This window comes from Prionailurus viverrinus, chromosome B1, assembly GCF_022837055.1.
Source record: "Prionailurus viverrinus isolate Anna chromosome B1, UM_Priviv_1.0, whole genome shotgun sequence".
Taxonomy (NCBI): Eukaryota; Metazoa; Chordata; class Mammalia; order Carnivora; family Felidae; genus Prionailurus; species Prionailurus viverrinus.
Genome location: NC_062564.1, coordinates 44,814,976 through 44,839,760, shown reverse-complemented (window position 1 = coordinate 44,839,760; position 24,785 = coordinate 44,814,976). Strand labels below are relative to the sequence as shown.

The 24,785-nt window shown below is 56.3% G+C and overlaps 2 protein-coding genes across 2 annotated transcripts in view; one reads left to right on the top strand and one right to left on the bottom strand.

Moving 5' to 3' along the window:
* The window catches only part of ADGRA2 (adhesion G protein-coupled receptor A2), a 35,314-nt gene extending 16,791 nt beyond the window's left edge, over positions 1-18,523 (top strand). Inside the window, exons 3-19 of the mRNA XM_047856410.1 lie at positions 6,218-6,289; positions 6,547-6,618; positions 6,774-6,845; positions 7,132-7,295; positions 7,706-7,919; positions 8,441-8,605; positions 9,203-9,401; positions 9,909-10,058; positions 10,184-10,345; positions 11,122-11,346; positions 11,543-11,759; positions 12,667-12,875; positions 13,553-13,680; positions 13,992-14,115; positions 14,576-14,721; positions 15,239-15,328; positions 15,559-18,523. Coding sequence (XP_047712366.1) covers positions 6,218-6,289; positions 6,547-6,618; positions 6,774-6,845; positions 7,132-7,295; positions 7,706-7,919; positions 8,441-8,605; positions 9,203-9,401; positions 9,909-10,058; positions 10,184-10,345; positions 11,122-11,346; positions 11,543-11,759; positions 12,667-12,875; positions 13,553-13,680; positions 13,992-14,115; positions 14,576-14,721; positions 15,239-15,328; positions 15,559-16,825 — 3,676 coding nt within the window. The 3' untranslated portion in view covers positions 16,826-18,523. The remainder of the gene's footprint in view (positions 1-6,217; positions 6,290-6,546; positions 6,619-6,773; positions 6,846-7,131; positions 7,296-7,705; positions 7,920-8,440; positions 8,606-9,202; positions 9,402-9,908; positions 10,059-10,183; positions 10,346-11,121; positions 11,347-11,542; positions 11,760-12,666; positions 12,876-13,552; positions 13,681-13,991; positions 14,116-14,575; positions 14,722-15,238; positions 15,329-15,558) is intronic.
* Positions 18,524-18,949: 426 nt separating this feature from the next.
* On the bottom strand, positions 18,950-23,094 carry BRF2 (BRF2 RNA polymerase III transcription initiation factor subunit). Its single transcript, XM_047856412.1, has 4 exons — positions 22,788-23,094; positions 21,497-21,556; positions 20,717-21,038; positions 18,950-19,752 (listed from the first exon to the last, which is right to left on the bottom strand). Exons 1-4 carry the CDS (start codon positions 22,939-22,941, stop codon positions 19,023-19,025), a joined length of 1,266 nt encoding a protein of 421 aa, XP_047712368.1. The 5' UTR covers positions 22,942-23,094; the 3' UTR covers positions 18,950-19,022.
* Between the last annotated feature and the right edge of the window lie 1,691 nt (positions 23,095-24,785).

The following is a 24,785-nucleotide window of genomic DNA, read 5'->3' as shown; positions in this document are numbered from 1 at the left end:
GGGCCTGGGAATTTTTTACAAGGTATGCAGACGATTCTCATGCTCATCCGGGGTTGGGAACCAGTGGACCAGATGACCCCTAGACTGTGGGCCTATTCATCACAAATGAGATGCTGTGGCCTGGCATGCAGTTGGTGCCAGGAAACACTGATCTCTCTGTGCTGGCAAGCTCAGACGTCCAGGCTTGGGCAGCTGAGTCCATGGCAGCCTAACATCCCAGAGCCTGTGAGCAGCAAGTCCCGTGGGAGGGTTGGGGCCTGGCCTAATAATGGAAATGGCAGGTCGGGGCTGCAAAAAATGCCATCATTGCCTCCTTGTGCTGAGCGCCCCTCTGGCCTTTGAAAATTGGTTAAGTATAAGCGTATGGGGGGAGTAGGCCTGGTTAATGCATAGCAGGACCTTGAGGCTGGGAGGAGTACAGAGAGAGCGCCAAGTGGGAACGTGCCTGAGATGATCTCAGTGGAGGACAGGTGCTCCAGAGAGCACCTGGGGTGAGAGGAGAGATGGGGGACACCCTTTGTGGGGCGCTGTCGGCCAAGAAAACCTGAAACAGGGTCCAGCAGAGCAGTTCATGGCCAAGGAGTGTACAGAGTCGTCCAGATGGGTGTGAGAAACCCTGTCTCTGAGCCCTCCCCTCTGTGTCCCAGCTCCCCTCGGCATGGACAAGCCTGTCCGTTGTGGAGGAAAGACTTCTGGGGTGGGGAGGTCTTGAAGGGCATAGAACTCCACTCTGGAGTAAGCGAGGTCTGGGATTGCATCCTGCCTCTACCCTTTACTTTCCGGGTGCCTGTCCAAGCCTCGGGTTTCTCCCCTGGAAAAGGGCAGTGTGGGACTCCTGGACAGGCTGTTGTGGGGACAGCAAGGGCTGTCAGTAAATGGCCACTCTGTTCCCTTCTCGGAAGAGTGTGAAATTGCAAGATGTTATGTCGGCAGCCCCTCGTTGCATAGGATCTGCCCAGAGTGCCCCAGCCTTGGGTGGACAGTCAGGTAGCTGAAACATGGGCGCCAGAAATACTCACGGATGGCCCGTTCCTCTGGTCCCTCGCATCTCTGCCCACATCCCCCACCACACGCATTCAACAGAGAGCAGGCCACCAGAAGACCTTCCAGGGCTCCGAGGGTGCCACGATCACAGTGAGAAGCCCCCCAAACGGGGACCAAGTGGGCCACAAGACAGGCAGCCCCCAGAAGAGGCCAAGGGAGAGAGCCTGGGCATGCAGGCGAGTCAGTGGCTGTGTGTGGACACAAGCCCGCAGAGGCTTGTGCATGCCTGGAGGAGAGGGCCTGGTGAGGGGAGCCTGGTCAGCCCCAGGATGATTTGTCATTGCCTAATGAGATTAATGAGCCCCGGGGGCTGGTATGCAGCAGTGCCGGGCACTCATTAGAAGCAGATGCTCATGGGAACGATGGCAAGGAATGGGGGGTGGGGGGGACCTGGGGGTGGAGCGCTGCTCACCCGCCAGGTGGTTTCCATTAATCTGTGGGCGGGGCCAAGAGCAAGGCCGCCTGGCCCCGCCTTCTTCCCCTTCCCATCCCCACTCACACTGGGGAGGAATGCAGAAGAGAAGCTGCCGACTTGGGAGCCGCTGAGGGCTGGGAAGGGAGGCTTACGGGTTCGGGGACAGACCTCTTGCTTGCTGTTGTAGCACCGATGCCTGGCATAGTGTACATGTTCAGTAAATACCTGTTGGATGACCTAAGAGACAAGAAGAGCCCCAGACCATCTAGGTTTCCTCCAGCCGGATCCTCTCCCTGACCTCCCCTAGACAGCCCCCATACCTGCGGGGCGGAGCGCGGGGGGAGGCCAGCCCCCACTTTCCAGTGAACCCTGGAAGTCCTGGAGGGCCCGGGGAAAGCTGCTCTGCGGCCTCCGAACCTATAATTTGGTTTCTAAACCCACAGGCAGGGAGGTCTGTGGGGGCCAGAGGGAGCCAACTTGGGGCCCGCCCCAACCCTGTCCAAACGCAGTACGCGCTCCCGCGCACACGTGCACGCTCTGTCTCGCACACCGGCTCTTTAACAGCTTTAGGGAGGTGTAATTAACATGCCGTGAAGTCCACCCACTGCAAGTGTGCGATCCGATGCTTTGTAGCATATTTACACAGTCGTGCAGTCACCACGACCTCACTTTAGAGCATTTTCATCGTCTCCAAAAAGCAACCTTGAATCATGAGCAGCCACTCCCCATTCCTCCTGCTATGTCCTAGCCCGAAGCATCCGCTTTCTGCCTCTATAGATGTGCCTATTCTGGACATTCCCTATCAATGGAATCATGTCATGTGTAATCCCTTATAGCTGGCTTCTTCCACTTAGCCTAATGTGTTCAAGGTTTATCCATATTATAGCATATATCAGCAGTTCATTCCTTTTTATGGCCTAATATTCTGTTGTGTGAATGTAGCACGAATGCATTATCAGTTGATGGACACTTGGGATGTTCCCACTTTGGGCCGTCTTATGAATAATGCTGCTGCGACCATTTGCGTTCAGGTTTCCGTGAACTTCTCTTGGATATGCACCCGGGTTCTGTAGTTCCTCTGTCAAACTGGTTTTCACAGCGGCTTGCACCATTTTACACTGCCACCAATAATGCATAAGCGTTCTAGTCTTTCCACACCCTCGTCAACACTTGCTGTTGCCTGTTTTTTGTATTATAGCCATCTCAGTGCATGTGAGGTGAGAGCTCATCGTGGTTTTTCTTTGCATTTCCCTAATGACTAATGGTGCTGACCATCTTTCCATGCATTATTTGGTCATTTCTGCCTCCTCCTTGGAGAAATGTCTATGCAAATCCTTTGCCCATTTTTTTTCCCAGCAGGTTTGTTGTTTCATTATTGAGTTGGAAGAGTCCTTTATATATTTTAGATAAAGGTTCTTATCAGATATATTTTCTCTCATTTATATATTTATATATTCTAGATAGAAGGCCCTTATCAGATATAGATTTTCTCTCATTCCCTGGGTTGTCCTTCACTTTCTTGATGATGTCCTTTAGAGAGGAAAAGTTTTAAGTTTTTACGAAGTCCACTTTATTAATCTGCCCCTTTATTGCTGATGCTCACACACTCATTCTTACACACTCAGCTTCCTGAGCTCCAGCTTTCCCAAGGGTAGAGGGTATGTTTTGCTCTCAGGAATCCCACCCCCGCCCCCCTTGCCTGACTTCTGCCATCGGGTCCTTCTCCTCCAAATTGGCACAGGTACAGGGAGAAGGGTTTGCCTAGAGTCAAGGTAGCCTGCTCTGGGTTGGGCAAGGGGTGGTGGGGAGGGGAGGGTCCATCCATACACCGCAACTTTCCCAGCCTACAAGACCTGGGCTCTGTGGAAGCAAGGAGAAAGTGAGAGATTCCACATCACAGAAACATCTGTTCATCCTCATGACCTCAGCTAAGAAATGAAGGGATCGGATTTAGACAATCCCGAACAGGGGGTTGTAACCTGGGTGCCACAAGCCCTCAGAAATCATACAGTGTTGGGTGTAGTGCATTTTCTGAAGCAGGAGTCCATAGCCATCATCAGATTTTCAAAATGATGTGCTAAAGCGAGAAGCACCAACCTATAGGGACCTTACTGGTCAAAAAAAAAAAAAAAAAAAAAATCCAAGTTCTATGATAGTATTTCCTCCTGCTGCTAGAGAGGGTACAGCCCCAGAGCCACACTTCCCCTGCCTTAGGGTCCATGACCCCATCAGCCCCATCAGTGAGCAGCCTCCGGCCTATGCTCCTCAGGGAAGACTCAGGCCTGGCCTGCCTGGGCTCTGGAAAGGCTGCCTTGGTCACCCCTAAAGCCACTCTGTGGGTGTGAGGCAAGGGAAAAGGAGTGCCAGCGCCCGGGGGGAAGCTCCCCTCTCAGCCCCCACCCCCCTCCCGTGGTTCTGGGCTGCAGGAAACCCAGGGCAGGAAGGGGCTGGGGCCCGAGTGGCCGCCTTGCTCCCATCTGCAGAGCATCAGTGGGGCAGGCGGGGTGGGGGTTCTCAAGGGGGGCCGGGGAGGAAATGAGAATAAACACAGTGAGCAGAGAGGGAAGGGGCGGGGGGCTGCGGCCTCAGCCCCTTGGCAGCCCATGAAGGGAAGTGACACAATGAGGAATGTGTTTCCCTCTGCCCGTCCCCCGCGTGGGGGTGGGAGGCAGAGCCCTGAGAATGGCCAGACCCCAACAGGGGCCAGGGGGCACATGCTGGAACAGCACTGGAGGGGGTGCTGTGAGAGTAAGGAGCCAAAAGGGGGGTGCCGGGCAGGAAGGGCAACCCAGGCCAGGCAGGGCACCTTTCCTGTCCCTCTCCAGTGTCCATGCTGCGTGAGCATCTAGGGTCTGCATACTTGCACAGTCCCCGGTGGGGCACTACCAGCATGCCTGGGTATGGAAGCCATCCCTTCTTGAGGAAGCTGGCCCCTTCTGACTTTCCCTTCTTTCTCAAGGGACAGGGGGTTATGGAGGCCACGTCCTCGGTATGAGAGGGAGCTCCGGTATGAGGACCCTTGGCCATGGGCGGGACTAAGCAACGTGTTTTATTTCTCCTCTCTCTCTCTCTCTCTCTGGGTGTTTTTGTCCCCAGCTGGGACTGTCTGTGCGAAAACAGGCCCCTTGGTGGGATGGCACCCCCCCCTCCATCCTGGACACCCATTTCCTCTCCCAGAGCTGGGAGCGGCTAGTTAACCCCCTCGTGCCCATAATCCACAGATGTCCCTGAGACTTTGGCAGGCAGGGCCAAGTGCGCCCTGTGTCATTCTGGGCTGGAGGGTGGTGGGCCTTGGAAAGCAGGCTGGCCCCAGATATCTCTGTCAATCTCCACCTTCTTGCACAGGCCCTTTTGACAGGTTGATTACTCCAGGAATCCCCCACCCTTGCCCTCTGCCTCATAATCTACCTAGATGCCTGGGGTGGGGTGGGAATGCACAGAGAGCACCATGGAATGAAGGGAGCAAACAAGGAGGCAACAGCCCCCAGCCCACGGTCCCAGGAGGGGAGGCAGTCTGGCTGAGCAGGGAGGTTTCCTGGCGCATTACTCCGTGAGGCTGCACGCATGCTGGGCGGGCTCAGGAAAGACTCCGGTGGTCCTTGAGTAGTTGGGTGAGTGGCCAGCTGGTGGTCTAGATACCAGTGGCTGTGCCCAGGAAGCAGAGGATGGGATGCAGCCAGTGGGCCAGTGCTCACTTTGGTCCTCAGTGGTCCCAGATAGCTGCCAGTCTGCCAGGTTTTGAGCTGGGACCAGGTAGGCACTGGTGGGTCCCCAGTGGGCAGGAACTGCCCCTTCAGCTCTACCCTGCCACCACTGGGGGAGGTGATAAAAGGGAGGGAGGGTTGGAGTGTGGCTGTGTGGTTGAGCTTGAGCAACCAGACCCTGGGACAGACAATTTGCTCCTCCCGGTGGGTGGCCTTTGGCCCCCGTGAAGCCCTGGAGGGCAGGCAGGTGCTGGGGGGTGGGGAGGGGGGCGCACCACCTTCTTCTGTCTGGACCTGCTCGGGCTCAGCCCAGAGATGGTGTTTCCCTTGCCACTTTCCCTCAGTACTGTGGGCTCCTAGGAGACCATGGTGGGAAGGCAGGTGGACAAACCTTTACCCCCTCAGCCTTGCCTTCCTCACCTGAAGAATGAGGGATCGCTGGGCGGGGCGGGGGGGGGGTGAGGAGGAGGACAGTAATGGTTGTGCCCTGGAATCAGAGACCCAGGTCAGCACCCATGCGGTCATCAGCTGCTTGACCCATTTCCACACCTGTCAAATGGAGAGATCAACATGGACAGGATGGCTATGAAAATACCTCCCCCAGTGCCACACTCCAGGAGATCTTACCTTTGGATAGCAATTTACAAAAGACTTTCACATCCATTTTCAAGTGGTGCACACAGCAGCCCCTGTGAGATCCTGGGTAGCTCGGATTGGAGCGACCTGGAGCGAGGGCTCCCGGCTCCCAGTTCAGTGCCGGCTCCCCTCCTTGCTTCCACCGTGCGCTGCTTCTGTGTCCCAGGTGGCCCCACCCCATTTCTTGGCTTCCATATGCTTCCTGACACCTTTCTGACCAGCACCCCTTGACAGTAGCTGGGGTGGGCCGCGGAGGCGCGTCTAAGGGGTGGGATCCTTCATCCAGCCTCCCAACCAGCGCTGAGGAGATTTAGAAGGAAATCTAGTTCTTGTCTGGTAAAAGTGAAGCTTCTCCACCCCAGGAAAGCATGTGGCCCAGACAGGCAGAGGTGTGAGTACTCCCACTTGCCTCCCACAGGGACCTGAGGAACAATGTCATCAGCACAGTGCATCCCGGGGCCTTCCTGGGCCTGGGAGAGCTGAAGCGCTTGTAAGTGGCATGTCCTGCTCCCCTAGCCCTGGGGACGGTCCCCTGGGTCCCTTCTCGTTTCCCCACTCACAGCGCCCCTGTCCCCAACACGCTGTATTGCTGGGGCGGGGGGCGCTGATGGAGGAGACACCTCAAGCCCATCTCCTTGTTCATCCTACTCCCCACACGAGCCCCGGCCACACACTCGTGTCCCCCACAAGTGGATCCACGTGCTGCTACGCGGCCAGCTTGCTGAGGCTGTGTGTGTGTCTCTCTAGAGATCTATCCAACAACCGGATTGGCTGTCTCACCTCTGAGACCTTCCAGGGCCTCCCCAGGCTTCTCCGACTGTAAGTGAGGGGCAGTTAGTGGGGTGGAGGGGCCTGGGAGGAGGGAGGGCAGCACCAGACCCTCAGAGTCCCCTGTGTTCCCTTCACCCACTCCTCCCTCCTCTGGCTCAGGGAGACCCTGAGATCCGGGCTCACTGTTCCCTGCCCCCCTGCAGAAACATATCTGGAAACATCTTCTCCAGTCTGCAACCTGGGGTCTTTGATGAGCTGCCAGCCCTTAAGGTTGTGTGAGTATCTATTTCCAGCCCAAGGACTCAGACCTCTGCTTCCTTTCTCTGCCCAGGAAGGACACATGCAAGTATCATGACCACCGTGGCCAGCCTTATGCATAGGCGGGACAGGCAATGGCTGAAAGCATCATACCTGCCTTCCCACCATCGCCAGGCTGGTGGTGGCAAACACATACCCAAATGTGCCCTTCCCAGCTTCAGTCTCCCTCCCAGGGCTCCAGCCCCACCCCCTGAGCCCACGCCCCCTCCGCTCTACTCTGTGGCCCCTCTACCCATTCTGCAGGGATCTCGGCACTGAGTACCTGACCTGCGACTGCCGCCTGCGCTGGCTGCTGTCCTGGGCCCGGAATCGCTCCCTGCAGCTGTCGGAGCACACGCTCTGTGCCTACCCCGGTGCCCTCCACGCCCAGGCCCTGGGCGGCCTCCAGGAGGCCCAGCTGCGCTGCGGTAAGCACGCCCTCACCCTGCACCCTTGGCGCAGACGCGCTCCTGAAGGGCCCCACTGGCTCGAGGCTCCCCCTGCCTCTCGGTCTCCAGGGCATCCTCTCCCTCAGATCCCCCTGGGGGTCCTTCTCCATCAGCTGTTCCTAAACTTTCTTTGGGGCTGCTGCTTTGTGTTTGCATCGGGTCCCACCTCCTGGGGTGACAAATGTGCTGCCACATGAGCGCTTTTCTTTGCTTGCCCCAAACCCGCCCACCCCCTCCTTGTGCTCTTATCTCCAGGGGCTTTCTCCTGCCCCTTTTTCCCCAGCTAGAGTGGGCTCCAGTGCAGCTCCACTCCTGGCTCTGCACACCACGCCCCTGCCCCCTGCACACTGCTGCACGCGGGCCTCACTGCCCTGGTGTCCCCCCCACAGAAGGGGCCCTGGAGCTGCACACACACCACCTTATCCCGTCCCTGCGCCAAGTGGTCTTCCAGGGTGACCGACTGCCCTTCCAGTGCTCTGCCAGCTACCTGGGAGAAGACACCCGCATCCGCTGGTACCACAACCGGGCCCCCCTGGAGGGTGACGAGCAGGCGGGCATCCTCCTGGCCGAGAGCCTCATCCATGACTGCACCTTCATCACCAGGTACAGGCCCTGCTGCCACAGTACCCATCCCCCGCCCGCCCAACGCCCTGTGCCCAGATGTCCTTGGGAGTACATTCGTGAGCGTTAAGAGTGTGCTTGTGTGTGTGCCTGGAAATCCAGGACTCACAGTCTGGATAGGGGAATACAGATTAAATGCCTGATAGAAAAAAAAAAAAAAAAAAAAAAAAGGATCACATCTGACTTTTCTTTAGTGCCTTTACGATGTAAAAGCTCTATTATCAGACTTAATCTCTCCAGTAGACTTGTGAGAGAGGTATTATTATCTCCCTGATACACACAGGGAAATTGAAGCTCAGGAAAACAATATCTTAAGGCCGATGGGAATGAAAGGAGTATGTACTTGTATTCCTCGCTCAGTTAAAGGAAAAAGAACCCCGAAGCTCAAGCCCTGCACACTTAGGCCAGGGTGACGCGGGTGGACGGGGCCGGGGCGCTCAGGGAGAGTGGCATGGCCACCTGGAGCACCTCGCCGAGCCGGCCCTCCCCCTGCCCACCTGCAGCGAGCTGACCGTGTCTCACATCGGCGTGTGGGCGTCAGGGGAGTGGGAGTGTTCGGTGTCCACGGCCCAGGGCAATGCCAGCAAGAAGGTGGAGATCGTGGTGCTGGAGACCTCGGCCTCCTACTGCCCGGCTGAGCGAGTGGCCAACAACCGCGGGGACTTCAGGTGCGGTCGCCTCTGCTGCCCCAGAGGACCCCCCCTCCCAGCCCCACCCCCGCTCCTGCGTCTGACAACACTGGTGACCAGGGTCTCCCCATCTGCTCTGAGATGCAGACAGCACTTTTGTTGTCCAGCTCCAAGTGCCACTGTCCCGCTGCTGTATTGACAGAGCCCTTGTCTTTTGGTATGAACTCCCCATCTGAGATGTGCTGTGCAGAACAGGAAGTTTGGGTGGATTTTTTTGTTTCTTTGGTTTGCTTCCTTACATTAACAGTACACAAAACTCTCGCACAACAAACACGCCGTAATATCCCAATGGCCCCCTCAGTGAGGGCGGGTCTGTTCTCGCCGTTGTACAGCTGAGAATACTCAGGGGCGCCAAGGCTAAGTGACTTGAACTCAGGGCTCCGACTCTGAACACACACTAAGTTAGAAGGTGGGGCTCGGGAGCCCCTGGAAGGCCAGTCCAAACCTTTGCTTCTGAAGCCTTCCCCCAGGTCCCAAGGGGCCTGAGCATCCAGGTTCTCGAGGGCAGGGGAGGGACCCTAGCTCTGAGGGAAGGAAGAGCCTGGGACAACAGCAGCCTCCTGCTTCTACCCCCAGGTGGCCTCGAACCCTGGCTGGCATCACAGCCTACCAGTCCTGTCTACAGTACCCCTTCACCTCAGTGCCCCTGAGCGGGGGTGCCCCGGGCACCCGAGCCTCCCGCCGGTGTGACCGAGCTGGCCGCTGGGAGCCCGGGGACTACTCCCACTGTCTGTACACCAACGACATCACCCGCGTGCTCTACACCTTTGTGCTGGTGAGGCCAGGAGAGGAGAGGGGCAGGGGGCATCCCGTCTGCTCTGGGTCGGGAAACGGGAAGGGGAGAAGCCCGCTGGCCCCACGGGGCCCGGAGGCCCCCTCGCGGCCACTCCGCCGCCCCTCCTGTCCGTGGGCGTGCGCAGTGAGGGGCTCTTGTTCTCTCAATTTTCTTCTTCCAGGCAATTCAGACCACCCCCTCCCAGGGCCACCCCGAGCATCTTTAGTCCCAAACACAGCAAGGACAGCCTTAAGGGGGAAAACAAGGACAGCGTGAGGTCGTCCCATTGTCCTTATGCCAGTGGTGTTCGGAGTGGACAGCCTCAAGTCCTGAGTTCATTCCTTCCTTGTGCCTCCTGTCTTGATTAGACCCAGCTGGTGGGCTAGACCCCTCTTCCCAGGCACCGGCACCCTGAGCATCAGCACAGACAAGGGGGCCCCCTAGGGGCAGTTCTCGGGGAGAAGGAGCAGAACTGGACGGTCTCCTTTCTCCCCTCAATTCTCCCAGATGCCCATCAACGCCTCCAACGCGCTGACCCTGGCCCACCAGCTGCGGGTGTACACGGCTGAGGCGGCCAGCTTCTCGGACATGATGGATGTTGTCTATGTGGCTCAGATGATCCAAAAATTTTTGGGTTATGTCGACCAGATCAAAGAGGTGAGATTCAACCCGGCCTCTGGGGCCCCTGTTAACCACCCTGTCCCTTGCTCAAGCCTCTTGTGTCCCCGCCCCTGGGCCCCAAACCCGACTCGTGCCCTCAGTGACTCCCTGCCCCCTGCCAGCTGGTGGAGGTGATGGTGGACATGGCCAGCAACCTGATGCTGGTAGACGAGCACCTGCTGTGGCTGGCCCAGCGTGAAGACAAGGCCTGCAGCGGCATCGTGGGTGCCCTGGAGCGCATCGGGGGGGCTGCCCTCAGCCCCCATGCCCAGCACATCTCTGTGGTAATATGGGTCAGCTGGGAGGAAGCTCCTTGGGGAGCCTCGCACTGGGAGGGACCTTAGAATCAACGGGGGCCAACCCTCGCCAGCCAGGACAGACACACTCCTCTCTTCGGGCAGCAAGTCCTCCAAGTATGCACCTGCCGTGCGCCCAGCTAGCCAGAGCACAGAGCATGACTCAGTGGAGTGGAATTCAGTTCCGAGTTGTCAGGAGCAGTGCAAAGGAGAGGGGGCCAGTGAGAGGGAGAAGTTGTGCAAGACTTCACAGTGGGGAACGGAACCGTAGCACCAGCCCAAGGAACTAGAGGGGCTTGGGATCAGGGTGACAGCACTGTGATGGAATGAGGAGTGATGGAGACATCTGTCCCCTGAAAAGAGGGTGAGATCGCCAGGGGTGGGTTGTGAACCCATTAGCAACCACAGGGGAGCAAGATGCTCTGCTAGGCACTTCCGGAGGTACAGGGAGGCTGGACGTGGACCCTGCTCCACGGTTTAGTTGGGGTGGCAGAACTAGTATCTGTTGAGAAGTGAGCAAGATACAAGGTAGGGTGTGAGTGGGAGGAAAGGTCTTAGGAGGAAGAAGGTGCCATCGCCAGGGGTAGGGGAGACTCGGCAGCAGACCTAAGACTGCCAGGCCTTGGGAAGATGTGAAGGAAGAATGTGTAGGGGGACACAGCCTGAGCAAACCCGCAGAGAGGGACCGTGTGGTCTCAGCAGGAAGCCAAGAGAGAGCTGCCAGATCTCAAATGGGGGGGGAGTGACAAGTTCCCTGTCCCTAGAACTCAAGAAACGTGGCATTGGAGGCCTACCTCATCAAGCCACACAGCTACGTGGGGCTGACCTGCACAGCCTTCCAGAGAAGGGAGGCGGGAGTGCTGGGCATACGGCCCGGAAGCCCCGGCCAGAACCCCTCCCCGGAGCCAGAGCCCCTGGCCGATCAGCAGCTCCGCTTCCGCTGTACCACGGGGAGGCCCAGCATTTCTCTGTCGTCCTTCCACATCAAGGTGGGCACTGGGGGAGGCGTGTGGGGGCGGATGCTAAGAGGGGATGTGCCCAGATGCAGGTGCCTCGTGGAAGCGGGTGCTGTGAGTGGAAGCTGCTCCAGAAAAGGGGTAGAGGGGAGGGGGGAGGGGGGAGCCGTTAGGCCTTGGAGTCCTAGGGGGTCCTAGATGTCTCTGAGGAACTCCGATGTCCCCCCAGAACAGCGTGGCCCTGGCCTCCATCCAGCTGCCGCCCAGTCTGTTCTCGTCCCTTCCGGCTGCCCTGGCTCCCCCTGTCCCCCCAGACTGCACCCTGCAACTGCTTGTCTTCCGAAACGGCCGCCTCTTCCGCAGCCACGGCAACACCTCACGTCCCGGAGCCCCCGGGCCTGGCAAGAGGCGTGGCGTGGCCACCCCTGTCATCTTTGCAGGAACCAGTAAGGCGCTGAACTCCCCACACCCCTTCCTGCCCTTCCCTCACCCACAGCACCCCCTAAGAGCCTGGGGGAGTGGCAGAGGAGAGTGACCACACCCCATTTCCCAGGAGAATAGGGGACAGAGACATCCTGTAAAGGGCTTCTGGAGAAAAGCCTCAGGAAGACATTGGGATTTATATCCCAGATTTGTCAAATTGCAAGAGTTAAAAACACAGACCCTTGACCCACCTTGGCCTCCCTCCCTCCCTCCGACCTCCTAACCTGGTGCCAACTTTCCCTCTCCGGGTGCCCCCACTCCCTCCATCCCCGAATCCTCACTTCACCTTTTGTTCCCTGAGTACAAGTACCTTCCACCTTCCTGTCCCTGACCCCAGCCCCAGAGTCCCCTCTTTTCAGGTAGGTCACCACCTTTCATTCGGCACTTGGAACAGGCCACCTCCCAGTGCTTTATTTTTCTTTAAAAAAAATTTTTTTTTAAGTTTATTTATTTATTCTGAGAGAGACAGAGACAGCGTGAGCAGGGGAGGGGCAGAGAGAGAGAGAGAGAGAGAGAACTCCACACAGGCTCTGCATTGCCAGCGCAGAGCCTGATACGGGGCTCGAACCCAGGAAACCGCAAGATCACGACCTGAGCCGAAACTGAGAGTCGGATGCTTAACCGACTGAGCCACCCAGGCGCCCCCTGGTGCTTTATTTGGATCCATCCCTGTGTCACCCTAGTGAGACTGACCACCTGGAAGGCAGGGCCCGAACTGGCACCTAACCATGTCCCGAAGTCCAGCCGGCGCCCGGCCCGCGGACGTTCAGTGCACGCTCAGGCTGTTGTTCACTCGCCGCCACCTAGTTCCATACAGCCAGCCTCCCCGCAGCCCGGTTCCACCCGTGTGGACCTCCCTGTCTCCCGCAGGTGGCTGTGGTGTGGGGAACCTGACCGAGCCAGTGGCCGTCTCACTACGGCATTGGGCTGAAGGGGCCGAACCCATGGCAGCTCGATGGAGCCAGGACGGGCCGGGCGGCCCCGGGGCTTGGAGCCCCGAGGGCTGCCAGCTCCGCTCCAGCCAGCCCAACGTCAGCTCCCTGCACTGCCAGCACTTGGGCAATGTGGCCGTGCTCATGGTGAGTGCAACACGGGCCCAGAGGCTGGGAGAACTCTGGGGAATGTGTGGGAGGTGAGAATGGGGGTGTTCGGATCAACTGGGGCCACAGAGAACTACAGAGAGGACAGCAGCCTTATCGGGCCTCATAACTGTAGGACTCATGGGGAAACGTCCCTCTGGCCTTCCCCACACCTTTTCATCTTTCAGGAGACAGGGAGGTTCTGCCTCTGCTCATCGAAAGAGATGGACCTGGAACTCCCCAGCCCAGTCTTCACATCCTGCACTCTCTGAGACCCAGATTTTTAAGTGGAAAAAAAAAATCTGGGAACATTTCTCCTTTCTGGTCACCCCACTCCCTCACCACATTTTGCACCCCGCTCTCCCAGATCAGCTGGATGATAGAAACTTCCACCTCTTTCCTCATCCCTGATTTTCAGGCTGAGGCTCAGAAAAGCTCCCGGAAGGGCAAGAGACTAGGAGGGAAGAACAGGCAGGCAGTAGATGATTAACACTGCCTAAGACTGACTTCCTAAGAGCGGACTCACAGCACTTACATCTTCACCTACCTGGACAGACTAGGGGCCAAAGCTGACAGGGCTTGGGGAAAGGAAAAGTGGCCTGGGGGGCTGGCCAGGACTCCGTGGGGTGGCCTCTACCCCTGGCTTCCTAATACGTCCTCTTTCCTACTCTTTCTAGGAGCTGAGCGCCTTCCCCAGGGAAGTAGGGGGCTCAGGGGCAGGGCTGCACCCTGTCGTGTATCCCTGCACCGCCCTGCTGCTGCTCTGCCTCTTCTCCACCATCATCACCTACATCCTCAACCACAGGTGGGAGCGCCCGCAGGAGGGGTGGGTGAGGAGGGAGGGCTGTGGGTCTCACCAAGTACTGGCCAAGTGTTCCTTTCCCCAGTGGGGCCACATGACTTTCTTGGGCCCTTGCCTAGCATCTTATTTGCAGGGTCTAGGGCTGGAAAACACACCTTGGGGGTTAAGCCCTTCCTGCCCTGGGGCCTCTATCACACTCGCACACATGTATGCACATAGATATCTGCCTTTCCCTCTTGCTCTCTGAATTACCTTGAGACCCCATGGACCTGATCTTGGGCGGAGTGGCCCATTAATTACTGTTTCTGGGGCAGCTCCATCCACGTGTCCCGGAAGGGCTGGCACATGCTGCTGAACTTGTGCTTCCACATGGCCATGACCTCCGCCGTCTTTGCAGGAGGCATCACACTCACCAACTACCCGACGGTCTGCCAGGCAGTAAGCAGGAGAAGGGGCTGGAGCGGGGCGGGGGGCGCTCCTAGATGAGTGATGGCAGCCTAGGCACAGAGTCTGTGGGTGCAGGGGGAAAAGGGGACTCATGCTAACAGGCCCCAGCTCCACTGTTGTGTCCAGCCTTGCTGGGGTCGGGGGCATGAGAGGAGGGGAGGTAAGAAGTACAGAAACTATGAGATGGGTCTTCAAAGTGGAGAATGGGGTCTGCAAGGAGAGGTCAGGTACAAGCCAGAAAGCAAGAGCAGGGGTGTCAAGTCTCCGGAGTGGGAGAGAACCCCGGGCTGGAAGTCGAGAGGGTGACCACGGGGTCAGAACCTTGAGGAGGATCTGGGTAGAGCTGGGGATGGGAACCTGGGAGGAGCGGGAGAACGCTGCGCACTGAGGCTCTGGGGTGGCTCCAGTCGTAGCGGCCCTGTCCCCCAGCCTCAGTGGCCTCACCCTGCAGGTGGGTGTCACTCTGCACTACTCTTCACTGTCCACACTGCTCTGGATGGGTGTGAAGGCCCGCGTCCTCCACAAGGAGCTCACCTGGAGAGCGCCCCCTCCACAAGAAGGGGACTCTGCCCCGCCCGCTCCCCGTCCCATGCTCCGGTACATGCCTCGACTGTCAGCTTTGCAAGGGTGAAGGGTTCAGAGGCGGGTATAGAACACCAAGTTCTGTCCTCCCAGGGTGGATGCAGGGTGGGTCCAAGATCCTAGGAGATCACGCTCCAAAGAGAAAAGGCCCTAGGTGGCACCAGGTTGCCCAAGGCCATGGGGTGGGTGCACCCTTAGGGCTTTTCCCGCATGACAAAGCCAGGGAAGGAAGAGACTCCAAAGGGCATTCATTGGACAGGGATCCTGGCCACGTGAGCAGCACCCTGATTTCTGCAGTGTTTAGGGTGAGAGAGCAATTCTAGCCTCTGTCCCTTAGAACAGTCTTGGCCAAGTCCCCTAGGAATCTACTGAGCCTGCCCCGTAGGGGCCTTGCGTCCCAGGCAAAAAATTCTGACAGAATTTAAAGGGGAAAGAGGATGGGACAGAGACCCTGAGTCAAGGTTTCCGGGCACCTGGTTCCAATTCCCTTGGTTCCCCATCTCTCTGATCCCCAAACCCCATTCCTCCCCAGGTTCTATCTGATCGCTGGAGGGATCCCACTCATTATCTGTGGCATCACAGCTGCTGTCAACATCCACAACTACCGGGACCACAGCCCCTAGTGAGCGCCGCTGCCTGCCCGCCCCAAACCCACCCACCCTGACACTGGACGCCTTCTACTTCCCTGGCAGGGGCACCTGCCAGGCCCGCTCCGCCGGCGACCCACCCCAAACCCATGCATGTTGACTCAGCCAACCTCTGCTTTTCCACTCACCATGTCCTATCACCCCAGCCACCCAGCCACCTCAGACGTGCTCCCCCTCCTCATCCACTGCCTGTGTCTCCCCTCAGCTGCTGGCTGGTGTGGCGTCCAAGCCTAGGAGCCTTCTACATCCCGGTGGCTTTGATTCTGCTGATCACCTGGATCTATTTCCTGTGTGCAGGGCTGCGCTTAAGGGGTCCTCTGGCACAGAGCCCAAAGGGGGGCACCAGCAGGGTCTCCCTGGAGCCAGGGGAGGAGCTCAGGGCTTCCACCAGGCTCAGGAGCAGCGGCCCCTTCCTGAATGACTCAGGTTCCCTTCTGGCTACTGGGAGCGCGGGGGTGGTGACACCCGGGCCCCCGGAGGATGGTGACGGCCTCTATTCTCCGGGAGTCCAACTGGGGGCGCTGGTGACCACGCATTTCCTGTACCTGGCCATGTGGGCCTGTGGGGCTCTGGCCGTGTCCCAGCGCTGGCTGCCCCGGGTGGTGTGCAGCTGCCTGTACGGGGTGGCAGCCTCTGCCCTGGGACTCTTCGTCTTCACCCACCACTGTGCCAGGCGCAGGGACGTCAGGGCCTCCTGGCGTGCCTGCTGCCCCCACGCCTCCGCCCCCGGCGCCTCACCCCGGGCCGTGCCCGCCGCCTCAGAGGACGGTTCCCCCGTGTTCGGAGAGGGGGCTCCCTCCCTCAAGTCCTCCCCGAGCGGCAGCAGCGGCCACGCGCCGCCCCTGGGCCCCTGCAAGCTCACCAACCTGCAGCTGGCCCAGAATCAGGTGTGCGAGGCCGGGGTGGTGGCCCGCGGGGAAGGGGAGCCAGAGCCCACGGGCTCCCGGGGGAGCCTCGCGCCCCGCCACGCCAACAACTTGCACCACGGGCGCCGAGTGCACAAGAGTCGGGTCAAGGGGCACCGCGCGGGGGAGGCCGGCTCCAAGAACCGGCTCAAGGCGCTGCGCGGGGGCGCGGCGGCCGGGGCGCCGGAGCTGCTGTCCAGCGAGAGCGGCAGCCTGCACAACAGCCCGTCCGACAGCTACCCGGGCAGCAGCCGCAACAGCCCGGGCCTCCAGCTCGAGGGCGAGCCCATGCTCACGCCGTCGGAGGGCAGCGACACGAGTGCGGCGCCGCCCCCCGAGGCGGGCCGGCCAGGCCAGCGCCGCAGCGCCAGTCGCGACAACCTCAAGGGCGGCGGGGGCGGCGCGCTGGAGAGGGAGAGCAAGCGCCGCTCGTACCCGCTCAACGCGGCCAGTCTGAACGGCGCGCCCAAGGGGGCCAAGTACGACGACATCACCATGACGGGCACGGAGGCGGCCGGAGGCGCCTGCATGAAGACGGGGCTCTGGAAGAGCGAAACCACCGTCTAGGGCCGGGTTGGGCGACGCTGTAGGACAGGCTGGCCATGTGGCCCTGTCACCCAGGCTGCTGGGGGGGAGGGGGGGCGGGGCCTCAAAGACGTCAACCGGTACATCAACGGGTTTGAGGTAGAGGCGCCCATGGCTGCGGCTCGGCACACCAGCTTTAGTCCTGGACGCTGGGGAAAACACAGGGGGAGGCCTGCCACCGCCAAGAGGGCAGTCCCTCTGGGGTAGCAACAATCCCAGGACCACAGGCATGATACATTTCCGTCCCAGCCCAGGCTGGTTTTGGCAGTCAAATCGGTGCCGTCCAGGGTAGCAGGGGAGGTCCTGCCAGCCCGTGGAGTGGGAGACTGCCCCCCCAGAGCCCCCAGGTGGGCTCCTCCTTAGGTACTCCCCACAGCTTATCCACCGATGGTCATCGGCCTGATCAGGAAGACACAGATGACAGGAGCTTGAGAACAGCGTTCTCTCCTCACTGCCCTCGTCAGAAGTCAGCCCGCTGTGCCTAGATCCTAGGGCCTCTCCCCAACCTTGCTCTTGGCCAACCAGGGGGCCAGCCTAGCAGTTGAGCCAGATGACCAGGACCTATAGGTGCTGCTTTTAAGATAAACTATGCAAGAGAAGGTAGAACCGTGTGAAAGCAGCTCTGGAGATGGAGTTCTAGGGAAGGGGGTGGGAGCAGGTGGGAAGGTTGCACCATCAGGGACGGTGGGACACTTCCCACAGGAGTGGTCCACACACCACATGGCAGGGCTGTAGAGGGGGCGTCCCAGGACAAAGCCAAGGCCCTACACCTGAGAAGCTGACTCTGCCAGATGCCTGGTAAGGATCTGAGGGAAGTAGAGAGTCGTAGTGCTTAGATTTGGAGCTGAAGGCAGTCACGCCCTAAACCTGGCCCTATAAACAGTGCTCCGAAGAGAGGCTCTACCACAAGGCTGCAGGTAGTGTTGGGGAAGCACTTATTGTTCAGTTGCAAGCCCCACACCCCTAGTCTCAGCTTTCTAACACCATGGGGCTGAGGAAGAGACTTCCCTGCCTCCATGAGGCCGTATGGAAGGACCAGTCCAAGAACTGACCTCTAAGTCAGGTTAGGGAGAAACCTCCCAACATCAAACTGGCTTCCTGCCTCACAGACTCCCAAGCTGAATCCCTCAAGGTATCAGGTAGGGTCCCTGCAGCTCACCCAGGCCCTGTGCCTTCACTACTTTTAAACACCAGCACCCATATTTTCCCCCAACCTAGAAAGTCACCACCAGCCTTTTACTAAAGGACCCAATGAAGGTGGAGGGAAACCTTGGCCTGGTGAAGAACAGGAAAACAAGACCTGGTCTAGGTCCCCTCCCAGCGTCCATGTCACTGCAGCCTGATCACGAAGGCAAAAGACATAAGGGAGGGGAGAAAACCCACACACCTTGGGATGAATCCTGTTATTTATGCTTGCTGCACAGACAATATTAGACAAAAAGGAAAAAAAAAAAAGCTTCGTATTATTCTTCCACATATGCTGGCTGCTGTTTACATACCCTGCCAATGCCTTAGCACTGGAGAGCTTTTGCAATACGCTGGGGAAAAAAGGGAGGGAGGGGATGAAAAGTGCCAAAGAAAACATGTTTTTAAAAGCTTGAGTTTTATACAATAGAATGTTTTCTAGCAGATGCCTCTTGTTTTAATATATTAAAATTTTGCAAAGCCCTTGAGCTATAACCTTAGTCCACCCACGGTCCTTTTGTTATGAAGTGGAGGATTTCATGACCTCATACACAAGAACCCATTGATGCCTATAGGTGGACACTGGGCCCACAGCTGCCCGGTTCCTGTCCTCTGGGGGCTGATACTGTTCAAGATACCACCCGCTCCATACCAGCAGCAAGGGCCCTCATCAGGCCTGTAGCAGCAGCATTGTACCCAGTTCAAACCAGGAGGAAGCCTAACCTCCTCCAACCAGTCTAGGAGGAAAGCCATCTCACGTAATACAAACATGGGCCACTTCTCCGGCACCAAAGGACCGATTCTCTCCAAGCCAATCGTCCCTGCACTGCTCCCAACTTCTATTCCAGGACCCAGGGTCCAGGTAATTGCAGAGTCCCTTGGTTCCTTTAAACAAGAAAACACCTAAGGACTTACATATGCTGATTTCTCCAGATAGGACAGGATTATTATTAAGCTGCTGTCAGAATGTGGTGAGTGCTCCCCTGGATGTACATCAGGGAGGGCTAGAAACGCTCCTGGCAGCCTGTCTTGCAGCTTGAGCTTTTTCAAAGTCCTTAATTTCCTGAGGGGTACGCAAATACTGCTCTATTTCACTATCAGATATGTTCTCATCTCCGGTGACTGTGGAGACTGGGGGTGGGGGGCAGATCCGCTTTGGGGGCTTCAACATGCAAGGTGGGAGGAGAGGGGTGGGACTAGCTGGCCGCTTCCCCTCAGGCAAATCTAAGGAACTACTCGCCACCTCCTCTTTTCCCTGCTCTGGCCCCTGACACCGTCCCCGCAGCTCCTTCTCCCCAGCTTCCATCTCTGCCGTTCCATCGCGAAAGGCCTTGCGGACCAACGTGTGGCGGTGCTGTAGAAGGTCACCGATGTGCTTCACCACAGAGCGCTTGTCGAGCTTCAGAACCTCCAGCCAGGCCAGCCGCTCGGCCATCCGCAGCAGCACGGACAGCAGCTCCTGCAAGCGGGAGGAAGCGGGGTAGGGCAGGTCCACGTTCGCCAGTTTACAAAAACGGGCCAGGGAACATGTCAGCCGATGCGAAGGCTGCAGCGACTGCCATGCCAAAAAAGTAGCAGCAGTGATGACAGGCAAGGGATGCCGCCCAGTCACCAGCCACGTCTCATCCGCCAGCTCCACCAGCTGCAATGTTCGCGACAGCATCTTCTCTTTGTCTTCCACGTATTTGGCTGGCACAGACGGGGAGGCTTGGAACAGTCTGAAGCTGAAATGACCAAAAGGACAGTCTGGTCTCGATGCCCATGGGGGAGGGGACTGCTCTTCCCAAGTGAAGAAAAGCAGTCCACTCCAGGTGGGCTGTTCTGTCCTCTTGGAACAAATACTCAAACTTGCTGGCAGCGGGTTTATACAGGTGCTGAGAGAAGACAGGCTGTGTCTCCCACCCGTGAGGTGAAGGGCAGGAGCTAATGTGTCAGCGACCCCGTCGGCCAGTATTCTCCGTGCTTTACACATGCTCTCCTATCATCCACTCTGCGCCCCATTACGTGCATTTATAGTTAAAAATCTGGCCCAGAGTCATCCAGCTAGGAAGTAACCAAGCAAACCCAACACAACTTGACACTGGTAGCCTGTGCCTTCTACTCTATTTTCAGAAGAGAAGAGAAGAGAAGAGAAGAGAAGAGAAGAGAAGAGAAGAGAAAAAAAAAAGAGGAGAGGAGAGGAGAGGAGAGGAGAGGAGAGGAGAGGAGAGGAGAGGAGAGGAGAGGAGAGGAGAGGAGAGGAAAAGAACGTGGCTCCTAAAGAAAATAAAATGAAAAAAAAAGCAGTAGCTTCCACCGCCGGCCCAGTCACTAATATCTTGTCACCTCCACTTGCAGATGATCCTGCTGAGGCAGGGCGGTCGCACACAGCCAAGCAGGCCACGCACAACATGAGAGCCGCAACTCAGTGGCCCGGTGACAAGGCTGATACCTGCGCTGCCTACATCAGGCATCAGGATGCAATAAAGGCAAAGGGATTCGGAAATGCCAAACAGTTTAGAAATGTGAAATGGAATCAGCTTTATCGCCAAGTACTAGGAAGAGAGACTACAAGAGCACGAGGGAGGGAGAATATAGATTTTCCTCCCAAATCCCTTTAGATGCGCTTTGGTGAAAAAGGGACAGAAAGGTAAAAAGATTGAGGGCTAAGGGTCCATCCCGTCCCGGGGGTTCCCGGTAGGCAGGTACCTGCTACAGTACGTCTTCACCAGGTCTGCCAAGCACAGCGAGGGCACATCCAGCCCCAGGAGCTTCACTATCTGCATGTAGGTGCCAGAAAACACATCCAAATCCGCATACAACAGGGCGCAGACAGTTCCCATGGTTAGGGGCCAGTTATGCTGTCGGCAGGTGATCAAGACACAGCACCCAACTAGCACCTCCTTCTTTTGCAGCCTGGCAGCACGGATGCCAGAGTGCCGGTATGCCTGCTGGTAGTAGGCAACTGCTGTGTCCTCAAATGTTGATGGCAACTGCAGGACTCGACAGAGGTCTCTCACTCGGCGGAGACCTAAGAAAGCCCACAGCCAGAGTCAGAGGGGTCAAAGGCACTACTGAGTGGCTCCTAGCAACTTCTGCTACACTTGCCTCCCATACAAGTTGCACAAATGATGTACTTTTCTACGATGACAGGAGTGACGCTTGGTGAGGTCATTCTAAAGACACAAAGAAATCTGGGGAAAGAAGTCACATTTCAACCCACCACTCTTCAGGGGCTGGTGTGATTCAGAGCCAAGCCAAAGTGTGATCTGGGATGCTTAAATCAACCTTTAACATACCCCTGACAAACCCAAACTGTATACTGAATTGCCGCCTCTCTTAGATCATGTCCATTCTTTATTTCGGACTACCATTCTCTTCTACTCTACCTTACATAGCAATGCTGAAATCAGGAAAAGCAAGAAGATGGGCTGGACCATCAGAAGAATTTTCTTTAAGGCCACTGTGTCATAAAAGGTTGAGTCTCACCTCGTTGCTGGCTGCGGCTAACTTGATCATTTTCCCCTGTGCTTCGGGAATATGTTACTTCTGTAAATAAGGGACAACAAATAGCTTTGTTTAGTCTTTATTCACCAGACCCCTGGCCTCCCACCACACAAAACCAGGGAGAATTCATATCATTAGGCTCTGCTCCCTGTCTCATGAAGGTGCCCATTTTTGCACATTAAAAGTCCATCTGGTTTTCTACGTTCACAAGCACTATCAAATACAGAGACTGAGGGGTGCCTGGGTGGCTCAGTCGGTTAAGCGGCCGACTTCGGCTCAGGTCATGATCTCACGGTCTGTGAGTTCGAGCCCCGCGTCGGGCTCTGTGCTGACAGCTCAGAGCCTGGAGCCTGTTTCAGATTCTGTGTCTCCCTCTCTCTGACCCTCCCCCGTTCATGCTCTCTGTCTCAAAAATAAATAAACGTTAAAAAATTTTTTTTTCAAAATAGAGACTGAGGAACGTTAAGACTGCACTAAAGTGGCTTCAAGAGTTCCAAATTTGCAGCCATCTCTCCTGTATATCCAATCCAGGCAATTTTCCTGATTGCTGATTTTGAGGGCTGCACTGGTCAGGGACTCAAGAAAGGAAGGAAGGAAGGAAGGAAGGAAGGAAGGAAGGAAGGGAGGGAAGAAAGAAAGAAAGAAATAAAAGAAAGAAAGAGAGAAAGAGAGAGAGGGAGGGAGGGAGGGAGGGAGGGAGGGAGAGAGGGAGGGAGGGAGGGTGGGAGGGAGGGAGGGGGAGAAAAGAAAGAAAGAAAGAAAGAAAGAAAGAGAGAGAGAGAAAGAGAGAGAGAGAGAAAGAGAGAGAGAAAGAGAGAGAGAGAGAGAGAAAGAGAGAGAGAGAGAGAGAGAGAGAGAGAAAGAAAGAAAGAAAGAAAGAAAGAAAGAAAGAAAGAAAGAAAGATAGATAGATGTGTTTGTCAATTAGGGCTAAAGGCTGCTTCGGGCTCATACTTTGTCCGCACTTGTAAAGAATTCCATCCGTCCATCACACCCAGACTAGATAAATTGAGTGAAACTCTGCTTCTCTGTTTCATTTGGTCGACGTTTATGAGACCTAACACATGCCAGATACCGTACCAGGTGCTAGAAAAACGCAGAGGAATGGCCGTCCCTGCCCTCCTGCAGCGCTCCTTCACTTTAGGTCACTTTCTCCCGTAGTTAAGTGTACACGTGACAACGAGAGGGCGTGAGAGGCATAAGAGGAATCTGATGTCAATCCCTCCACCACCCCAGCCTATACCCACGGCCCTGGAAAGGCCGGCACAAATACCTCGGAGGTTGCCCTCGTCGCTGAAGGTGGTAGTAAGGACTCCCTCGGTGACGACGCAGCCACAGTCTGAGCACACCAGCTGGCTCTGCGAATAGTGAGAGTCTTCCACGAGCTCAGTGGAGCCGCAATCGGGGCACTGGCCTCCGCCCGGCATGTCACAACCCAGAGTCTCGGAAGCTTTTCAGATATCTACTCGCACGTCCGCAACAGCAACAGCGCGGAAGCCGGTACTAGGAGGGGAGCCTTCTAAGCGCTGCACCTTTCTCTTCCGGCCAGAGCAAACGCGGTTTACATAGGTAGTTCTGTACGCGGGCGGAGAGCCACTTCCGGTCCGGGTCCCTGCAGCCTCGGGTAGAAACGTGAGCTAGGAGAGAAGGTTCCTGGTGTGGACCGCGTCTTCGCCTTGCCTTCCCCCGGCGTCTGCGGTCGGTTTGAAGTGGGCCAGACCGAGGCGGGGGAGTTGAATTTAGGTGAGATTTCTTCTCACGTGGACACACATAACAGACAAGAAATTGTGGCCATTCCCAAACAAGTCTAACTTCTGAAATGCTGGGGGAATCGTAGATTCTGTTACTCTTTGGTAACAAATGTTGATTTTGGCCATAGTACAAAGTATGGTGAGAAAGCAGGAAATTATGTTCTACTCTGCAGAGTGGCTTTCCCAGGCAAGTTGTTTCCTGTCTATGCAGTCTATTTTTCTCAACTATAGAATGAGGGAATTGAATTAAAATCCAGAGTGACAAGGGGCGCCTGGGTGGCTCAGTCGTTTAAGCGTCCAACTTCAGCTCAGGTCGTGATCTCACAATTCATGACTTCAGGCTCCCCTTCAGGCTCTGTGCTGACAGCTCAGAGCCTGGAGCCTGCTTCAGATTCTGTGTCTCCCTCTCTCTCTGCCCTTCCCCCCTCCAAGCGCTTGCGCGCGCTCTCTCTCGCTCACTCTCTCTCAAAAATAAATAAACATTAAAATATATATATATTTTTAATCGAGTGGCAAACTCAAATGATTTCAGAGACTAGGCAAGGAATACCCAAGGGAGTTGATAGTGAAAGAATATGGAGTGATGAGGCTTTGGGCAAACTGGAGGGTTCAAGCAGATGTAGATGTTTTAAAACCGAGCTTAAGCTGAGCTTTAAGATATTCCAAGATTATGCTACAAAGTTCCTAGCTTGCTATAGGAATCAGAGAATTTGTTCAGAGAATCTTGAACAAAATTGTGCCTCTAGTGATGCTATCACAGAAACCAAGCTTACAAATTTAAAATTATGTATGTTATGTTTGAATATAAATTAAAAGTCGCCAAAAGAGTCATGTAATCACACTCGTTAAAAATAAAGATTTTTAACGCCTGAAAGGTTTAATCCATTGTGTCTGAAAAATAAGAAAGTTGAGTTAAATGACAAGGACCACCAAAGTCTGTCCAGATGACTCCAAGAAAGCAGATGGGAGTCATCACAGCACGTGCCTAAAGTGTGTGCGGGGAATCTGTTTCTCAGGCCGACAATGGAGAATTAGGCTCCTGGCATCAGCAGATTTTAGGAGCTGTTCTGGGCTTAATTTCAACCTTACATTGGGGGTTGGGGCCGGAAGGTAAGATCAGCACTTTTCCCTGAGAACAGAAAATGTTTGGACAGCTCCTGTGCAGAATGGATTGAAGAATACGGATGTTTTGTCAGCCCCTTAACAAATTGGGATACTCCCTTGAGGAATAAGGTACAGGTTACAGGTTACAAGATAAGATACAACTGCCTTCCTTAGAAGACTAATAAATTCTGCGTCCTAGAACTGAAAAGATTTCAAAATAAAAAATGGCGCTTACTAACCTGAAGAGACAGACTACACAGTGACCATGTACCCAGAGAGACCTCAAAGGATTGGGGCCTCAAAAAAGAAAGGGATCTGAGGAGACAGGGCGGTAGGTTCTTTTGAAAGAGCTGTAATCAGTGGTCGGTACAGAGGACTCTCTGTATCCCTAATGAGACTGTGAGTTCCCTGGACCA